General features: G+C 27.6%; 1 protein-coding gene across 1 annotated transcript; it reads left to right on the top strand.

Moving 5' to 3' along the window:
* Nucleotides 1-1,218: 1,218 nt before the first annotated feature.
* Nucleotides 1,219-9,654, top strand: TM9SF2 (transmembrane 9 superfamily protein member 2). The gene is made up of 15 exons (XM_011507778.1): nt 1,219-1,701; nt 2,291-2,358; nt 2,433-2,526; nt 2,763-2,898; nt 5,481-5,602; nt 5,698-5,824; nt 5,900-6,039; nt 6,101-6,277; nt 6,624-6,768; nt 8,038-8,215; nt 8,310-8,469; nt 8,544-8,695; nt 9,014-9,125; nt 9,273-9,444; nt 9,516-9,654. The coding sequence occupies exons 1-15, from the start codon at nt 1,585-1,587 to the stop codon at nt 9,581-9,583; spliced, it is 1,968 nt and encodes a 655-aa protein (XP_011506080.1). The 5' UTR covers nt 1,219-1,584; the 3' UTR covers nt 9,584-9,654.
* Nucleotides 9,655-9,918: the final 264 nt, after the last annotated feature.

The following is a 9,918-nucleotide window of genomic DNA, read 5'->3' as shown; positions in this document are numbered from 1 at the left end:
TTTTAAATCAAACCAAATTTACTAAATTTATTTTAAGGTAATATAAAACTTAATAAAAATTATGAAAGGAAGTAAGTTAAATTCTAAGCTTTATAAGTAATATTTACTTATTCTATAATAAATGATTGCTAATACTAATGTTTAAAAGAATTGATACTTTGACAACTGAAACTTTACATTTAATCGTGTTAATGTTCATTATTAAAAATAGAGTCTGTGTTTCTCAAGGAACTATTTATCATAGAAAAACAATTTAGTATTGAAAATGTATTGTAGAAATTATTATCAAATACCACATTACTTTAATTTACATTATTCGATCATTTATTTAAAAATAAGTCGATTGCAATAAACAAATATTCTTCTACGTATCATATTAATTTTTGTTTTAAAATTTGAAAAGTCAAAACTACATTTTTCTATTAATGACGTTTTTATATTAAAATAAAGACAAATTTTTATTATCTAGAAAAATAATGTTGTGCTCGACAGCTGTAAGTAAAATTAGTTGCCGATTTAACTCTTTAGTTTTTATAAAAATAACGAAACAATATTAATATTTTATTTCTTCAGCAATATAATTTCAGTATATCATTCAAATAACACTATTTGAGAATATTACACTCGATTATAAAATTAATTTTTTTATCGCGGAATGTTTATCGTATTAAATATTGTTCCCGAAAGAATAATAAATCCTTTACAAAGACAAAAATAGGCTTTTCATTTGATCTTAGAACATAATTTTATATAATAACTGCACAACAAGTACAATGTGAAAATTAAAATATTTCTTTATAGAAATACTTGGAATTCGTAATCTCTAAATGGACAAACGTGCTTTTATTAATTTTTAATGTAACGACAGCAGTAATGATAATGATTATTAGCTGCAGTTAATAGCAATAACGACCATTACAATTATCGTAATTTATGGTATATTACGGCATTTATATATATATATATATATATATATATATATATATATATATATGCTTGCGGGCGTGTGTGTGTACGCATGTGTGCACGTACGTATGTCAAATGCTTATGACGCCAGAGCCAGATCTTTAACGAGGGAAGAATGCACGGTCATTTACACGATCTAGTGGGTATGGCGCGAACGCGCGCGCGTTCGGCTTTCATCCGCATAATCGCCAATGTGAATTTGGTAAATAAATAAAAGTCCAAATATAGATTGCGCTCGCGTTGCTTGTCGGCTTGTATACGCAGTGGCGGCGCTTATCTCATATGTTGCGGGTGTTCATGACGTGTCAATGGCAGATCTTGGAAGCTCGAATGTGTCAACGTCTGTAAGGTCTGGCTTGTCGAGCGGTGGAAGGACTCGCTAGCGATAAATATTTAACGCAAATGCGGTAGGAAGAATAAGGGATTCGCAAGGCCAGTCGATCAATCGGTAATCAACGCAATGATAATAAGCGAACGATGTACTCTCTGATGTAGTTGCGCGACAAAGTCGAGAGAAGCGAATTTTTAGTGTGGGACGGCCAGCCACAATACCGGACAAAAGCGACGAAACGACTGGCCGTATTGTGCAAGTGAAGAGAATCGCTGAGAACGGAGAAGATGACGAGAACGATATTTATATTATGTGCCTTGTACATTATACGAGGGGGTAACGCCTTCTATTTGCCAGGCTTGGCACCGGTGAATTTCTGCATGGATGCAACGAAAACATGCAAGGTAAGCTTTTTTGAGAAAAAAAAATGTCGCTTTGTAAATACCGTCGGTCGGCCGACGTAATACGTAGGCATAGGAGCATAGGAGCATTTCTTATCATTTGTACAGTGTCGTTACGTAGAGTTATGATTAGGAACTACTTACTACGTGTATGTGCGTGTGTGCGTGCACGTACGGACGAATGTTATTATTATTAATTGGCGCAAAAAATATTTCAAGTTTTTCGAAAATTAATACCTTGAATTATGTTGCTTAGTTTGGCGATAGTTGGAGAAGTTTATAATTTATTGAACGGAAAAGTTGCCAGGAACGAGTGACGAATAAAATTTCAGTATTATAAGTCCCGTACTCGCATATTATTTTTTAAGCGCTTTTCCTTGTGTTTATTATTTAATCAATCGACCACTTATGAAATATTGCAGCCATTAATTTTATTTGTTATTTTTTTACACTAGATTTAATACTCTAAAAAATTAATTGGAAAATAAAGATAAAGATGAATAATTTAGCAAGGATTGTATTACTTATATGTGGATATTATATTTATAATTTTATATAGTCCAGTAATTCTCTTGTTTGTTATGTATTTCAGTCCGATATTAGTTTATACGTAAATCGTCTAAATTCAGAACAATCGGTTATCCCATACGAATATCATCAGTAAGTATAAATAATAAAGGTAACTTTTTCATTAATAATAAACAGTATGTAATGATATATTTTTATTGTTATAGTTTTGACTTCTGCTCTATTGATAAGAAGCATCTGCCTGCAGAAAATTTAGGTCAAATTATTTTTGGAGAACGTATACGCCTTTCTTCTTACAAGGTAAGATATGTCATAATATAATATAAGCAAGCGCCTTTTGCGAAGAATGCATTAGATAATATTAATAAAATTCTTATCTGATAGAGTATCACTGTCGTTGTTTTCTTAAAATATTTATTAGCAACTTTTATCAATGCCATATTTTATATTCAATCTATTTATTAGTAATTTCAACATAAAAAATTTAATCTCTCAAATTATAATTATCAAAGATCGTACTTTTGTTCCTTTTGTAGTTAAAGTTTTTAAAAGAAGAGAGGTGTGCAACGGTTTGTCGGAAAACATATACCGGTGATAATGAAGAAGATGAAAAGAAATTACAACTTCTTAGAACAGGAATGCAACTTTCCTATCAACATCATTGGATTGTCGGTAAGATATGAAAAAAATAGGCTTTTAAGTACTGAATATCGAATACAGTAAATTTTTAATGAAAAAACTAAAAAATATACTTTAATCGATAATTTATTATTGTTTAATTTTAAAACTTCTCTGTATATAATTTATTGTATCAAATTTTAAAGTATTTTATAAAAAAATTATTATATTTGAGTAATCTAGATCTTCGCTGTGAGCAAAAATGTTCAAAATTTTTTAATTTGAAATATTATAAAATAAATTAATAATGATAATCCCATATACACTCATAAATTAAAAATTTGTCAAAATAATGAATTGTTTATTGTTTTTTTCAACAATGAAAAAATTTTAATTATTACCATTTAATATAAATATTAAAGAATCGTTTTTCTTTACTGACTAATTTTACGATTACAAAAATATTTAAAAACGAATGCATTGGTGTAAATATCTTTTTAATCATGGTCATCATTGCTTACATATAAAAAGAAAAAAATGTTATAAATGCATGATTCTGAACACATTTATAGAGTAATTCTCGTTAATGTCATGAATACCAAACATTCAATATTTTTTACTCTCATTATTTCATGCATGATTAGTCATGGTAACGGTAAGGGACGCCTATTATCAATTTTTAAAAAAATATATACATATGTATGCGAATATATATATATATATATATATATATATAATGAGCCACTGCTGATAAATTAGAAAAGTATATTTTATATATTTCATTTATATCATTTATTATAACATTTTTGTAATTATATTCTATATCATAATTTTTTATCATTGCAAATATATTAGAATAAAAATGTTGCACGGAATATTATTGATTTTGTATTATCCTCCCGTTGCTCTATGAAATATTATGGTTGTATACGCCGGCAATTGCTTGACTATATTTCGTAATATAAAAGCTAATCTGTTTAGTAGCTGATCAATCATTGAGTGAAGGATGTTTCTTCTTTCACTGTAATAAAATGCCTCGTGTCTGCGACCAAATATTGAAAAATGTTTAAACTTTCAAAGCACGATATATTGATTGACATAGTATTCCGTTTTTAATTATTTTTGTACTCCAGATGCTAATAAACTGACTTAGAATTCAGTGAGAGCATACAAACGGATAGGAATAATTGTGTGAAGCAAAAAAAAATAATGAAGAAGCACTTATAACTTTGAGTTTTAATATAAATTTTTATTTTAATAAATTTTAATAAAACTTATAACTTATAAACACAATAACTTTGAGATATCAACGTTTTTTCATTATGGAAATAAAAAAAGTTGCGACAATGTAGTATAAAATTGCCTTAAAACACTCGTATAATATAAAAAAACGGTCCTTCGAATTTTCCTCGCGCTTTCCCTGGCTCGTGATTTATGCGCCAGTGGAACGTTGATGATGCAAGGGAATAAGGGACACTAACAATCGAATTGCATAAGAATCCTGCAGCAGAGCCCATAGGCAGAATTCGCGATCGGGCTGCGATCGATCACGAAATGATTCGCTCAAATCTGAGAAACGCGTAACCAGTAACTTCGAAACTTACGTACATCGCCTATTCCTTCTAATCGAACAAGAGTAGCCATGACAGAAAATCTCTCAACGAGAATAAGGAGAGATGGGAGTAATTACGCTGTTGCACAATCGATCGATACTTCGAAGAATGGCACATCTTTATTGAAAATAAATAGAATTTTCGATCAGATGCATATTTCGAAAACCGTAGGAATTGAGATACACAAATGCGTTCTTGAAACATTTGAGAATTTAGCAATTTTATAAAGAAATGCAAGAGTACCGGCAAATGTTACAACACGTGTTTGTAGAAAATTGTAAAAGTAATGTTCCACCATTTTGCTCCTAGCGTGCCTAGATCGTCTGTGGTACATATTCAATCAAGCAGAATAATTATCAACACCAGTATTAAAATGGCTTTCTTTTCTATTTCGTAATAATTATGTTGAAGTACGCGAGTGCAAGAGAATTGGTTGGTCCACACACTTGCGATTTTAGTTTTACGGATTTCATGATCCCGAGCTTGTCACGTTGGATCGCCCTTGTTTTATAAAATATAGTATTTCTTATTAGATATTTTAAGAATAATAATTGACTTTAAACATGAATAAATTAAATTTTTTAATAGATGAGACAAATTTCTAAGAAAGTTCTATGAAATTGCATCATCACCGTGGAACGTTATTCCACGGTTCTTCGTTCAACTATTTTCTCTAAAGTATTGCGAATGAAAAAATGCAACCAATAAAATAGCTCTGTTTTAAAATAATATTACATTAAATTATATTTTGATACTAATGATAATACGTGTGTTAATGTATATAGGGTATAATGACTTATATATATATATATATATATATATATATATACTATGCTCGGGCTATGGCTCTAATATATTTTTATTACTCATAAAGAAACTATTTGTTAATTTTAGAGTAAAATTTAAAAGTTCGTGCCTTTTTATTCAAATTATAATTAACACACCGTAGTAATTATATAATAGGATTGTATAGTAGTAATACGAAGAGATATAATGTATCACATTTGTCTTATTTATGTTTAGATAATATGCCGGTAACTTGGTGTTATCCATTAAAAGATGATTACCAATATTGTAGTATCGGCTTCCCAATGGGATGTTACCTAAAAGAATCTTGGACTCAACAAGATAGTTGCAGCATTGACGTATGTTAAAAATTATGCCACCATTTTTCAAAATCTTACTATGCGCTTCGTTTTATTTGGTTTTTAATTTGAACTTCTTCCTTCGTCAATTGTAGCCAAGTATGTACAATAAACCTAAAACGTATTACTTATTTAATCACGTCGATTTAGTAATAACATATCACAGTGGAGCGGATGAGGATTGGGGCACAGGGCCTAAAGAGAACAGCGGCCGCATTATATGTAAGCAAATGAATATTTTTAAAGCAACTGTATGATTAAAGTACATAAATATACAATGTGGGTAAATATTTGCAGCCATTAAGGTTACGCCTCGCAGTATTAAACATGATAAAAATGTTGATTGTCAAAGTAAAATACCATTAGAAATACCCTCAGAGCCATTGGGCCAAGGTCAAAAGCTAGAAATTGCATATACTTACAGTGTTCATTTCCAAGTAAGTGTGTAAAAAATGCATTTATTAAATTATTGCTAATCTGTAAATAAAATATTTTCAGAAAAATAATACGATCAAATGGTCATCCAGGTGGGATTACATTCTCGAATCAATGCCGCACACAAATATCCAATGGTTTAGTATACTGAATTCTCTGGTTATTGTTTTATTCTTATCAGGAATGGTTGGCATGATAATGCTTCGAACATTACACAAAGACATTGCACGATATAATCAAGTAAGTTCCGAAGATTATAAATGATTTTAGATCATATTTAAATGCAGCTGATGTATCTCTTTAAAATATCAAAGTTTTCAAATATCATTTCTCTTTTGTATTTGTATTTGCAAAAAACGTTAAAATCACATTGTTATAAAATAATGTAAAGCATAATTATTTTCAAAATTGTATAATAATAATTCAGAATAAATGAATATGTTTACTTCGCTTATTGAAATTATCATCTTTAGTAATGTCTTAGCTGTAACATTAGACTTAACAACTGTACGTTTTTGTGTAAAAATTAGGATTTTTATGGCAATGTCCTTCATATGGTAACGTAAACTTAAAACATTTTCTTCAGATCGAATCGGGCGAAGATGCTCAAGAAGAATTTGGATGGAAGCTTGTCCATGGTGATGTTTTTCGACCACCGAGAAAAGGAATGTTATTGTCGGTACTTCTTGGCTCGGGTGTTCAAGTATTCTTTATGACTCTCGTTACATTAGGTAAGTTGAAAAAAAATTATCCTTACGATCATTTTCTTGTTTGTTGATAATGTGTACGATTGACATCTCATTAATAAACTCCTACAGCACACAATTCATTAATTATTACTAATGAATTACAAAATACAATAAATAAGTGCAATATTTTTAATGCATTATATATTTAACAACAACTTTTTAATTAAATAACAGGTTTACGGATATCATAATAAATCGAAGCTAATAGAATTGTACTTAGCTAAAAATTTTCTTTTTATTGTATTTGAGTTATTATTTCTAAATATAATTCAGTTAATAATGTTCGGCATAAATTTCATGGCTGACTTTAACAATTTAGAAAAATGTTTAGACTGTTTTAAATAACAAAACATATTTGTAATTGTGATTCCCAGTATATCATGAATTAATTTATCGTTAGTGTATTTATTATATTACAATTATAAGGGTTCTTCAATTACCACAATATTTTATTGCCATTTGAAATTTCGTTATTTTTATTTTTGACTGAATGATGTAAATAATTGTATTAAAATAATTATATATGCCATTGTGATTGATATAATATGTTAAAAATTTATTTGTTTTTATTTTTGTATTCATTTTATTTAGTTATAGAGTTTTATGCAAATAACTTAGGCAAGTTATATAAAAAAAAATATATAAATATATAAATTCGTATTGTTAAAGCATTTTTATTACAACCGAAGTATGTTCTTTTGTACGATTTTATTCATATTGTATTTTTTCTTTTTATACAATAAAAAGAATATTTTTATGATATAATTTTTATAATCTTTAAATATATTTCGTTCACTATATAATTTTATAAAATTTAATTCATATTTTCATATTTTATTAATCTTAAAAAACAATTAAAAAAAATTTTTTTTTTTTTTTTTTTTTTTTTTAATTTCATCTAAAAGTTAATTTTCAATTTCAAATCCCATTTTTCATTACAATAAGTACTACAATTTTATCGTTATATTTATTTGAAAATTTAAGGTTTAAATCTATTTAAAAGCATATAAATGTAATTTCATATTATTATTTACTTACCCCATTGATTTTAATATTTGTTGTCAATTGAAAGAATTTGTATGTGCAGAATATACCCAGTGAAAATAATTAAAAGTACTCTTTCACCAGTCTACTATTCTATATAATAATCGTAATTTAAAAAAAAATCCTATTTTCTCTTTAACCAAAATAATGACACATTTGAAAAGCTCCCGACATCACTATTAAATCATTGCTATATATGATCGGCAGCTTTTGCGTGCCTTGGTTTCTTGTCACCGGCAAATAGAGGAGCATTAATGACCTGTGCTATGGTTTTGTACGTTTGTCTTGGTACAACAGCGGGTTACGTTTCCGCTCGAATTTATAAAAGTTTTGGGGGAGAAAAATGGAAATCAAATGTTCTACTTACATCAATGTTGAGCCCAGGGTATGATTATATATAATTTACAATATAAATTCAAAGTTTTTTTTTATTATTGTTATACGCATCGTTAATAATTTATTATCAATATATTTTTTAGCCTAGTATTTAGTTTATTCTTTATTATGAATCTTATATTTTGGGCTAAAGATAGTTCGGCAGCAGTACCTTTTAGTACCCTCGTTACCATTTTAGCTTTATGGTTTGGTATATCTGTTCCTTTAACGTTTATTGGGGCATATTTTGGTTTCAAAAAACGGGTAAGATAAAGCTTATTTAAATTGATTTTTTGTTTTTAATTAAACAGTTGTAAAACGTAAAAATTTTGTTTTAGGCTATTGAACATCCAGTTCGAACGAATCAAATACCTCGTCAAATACCAGAGCAAAGCTTCTGTACGCAAGCTATTCCCGGTGTTATTATGGGAGGTGTTTTACCCTTTGGTTGCATATTTATTCAATTATTTTTTATATTGAATTCATTATGGTAAGTAACTTTATTATTTTTATATTTTCTTATTTTATTTATATCTGACCAAGGATAATTGGTATTTTCAATTAATTTATAATTTTAGAAACTATTTTAAATTTTCTTCGGTCTTATCATTATGATATAAAATTCGATAATACAAATAATTGTAAATTAATATTATTCAAAATATTTTTAACTTTATATTGCTTATAACTCCGCGAAAAAAAAAACAATTAAGTACTGATAATGAGAATTAAATTAAATATTGAAAATACTCATTAAAGTGGGGATATAGAATAGAAAGCACGAAATTTTCATTGAATTTATTCCCAGGTCAAGTCAGATGTATTACATGTTTGGATTTCTATTTTTGGTATTTTTAATTCTTGTAATTACATGCTCAAAAACTACAATTCTTTTATGTTACTTTCATCTTTGTGCCGAGGTAAATATAAATGCATATAGTGGCTATGCATGTGTATATGTATATATATATATATATATATATATATGCATACATATAATACATACATATAGTACGTACATACATATAAATTACGATAAATAATCAATGAAAATCAAACATTTTTAGGATTATCACTGGTGGTGGCGTAGTTTTCTTACATCGGGTTTCACGGCATTTTATTTATTAGTTTATTGCATACATTATTTTGTAACGAAATTGAATATTGAAGATGCAACTTCTACTTTTCTTTATTTTGGATATACAATGATTATGGTTTATCTGTTCTTCCTCTTGACAGGTAATTTTCTTTTTATATTATGTTGGTATTATAATATATTAAATTATATTTCAAATATAAATATTTTTCAGGTTCTATTGGCTTCTTTGCCAGTTTTTGGTTTGTTAGAAAAATTTACAGTGTTGTTAAAGTCGACTAAATAATATTCTAAAAAGTAAAATTTTATGATTTTTTTGGATTTCAATCGTGTGTTATTATCATATGTTTTAGCGCGAGTATTATATCACTTGTTATTCATAACTAAAGAAACTAAACACATTATATATATATATATATATATATATATATATATATATATATATAATGTGTTTAGTTTCTTTAGTTATGAATAACAAGTGATATAATTATATGTTCAGTTATACTATACAGGATTTATAAAAGAGATCAAGATCTTTAAATTTTTTAAAAATAAGTAAGTTTATAAATAAAACAGTTGTAAGATATAAATGAATGATTTGATGAATTATTTAAACA

This window comes from Ceratosolen solmsi, unplaced genomic scaffold (genome assembly GCF_000503995.2).
Source record: "Ceratosolen solmsi marchali unplaced genomic scaffold, CerSol_1.0 scaffold1, whole genome shotgun sequence".
NCBI classification, from domain to species: domain Eukaryota; kingdom Metazoa; phylum Arthropoda; class Insecta; order Hymenoptera; family Agaonidae; genus Ceratosolen; species Ceratosolen solmsi.
Note: the sequence above shows the minus strand (reverse complement) of the source record. Positions and strands in the feature narration are given on the sequence as shown.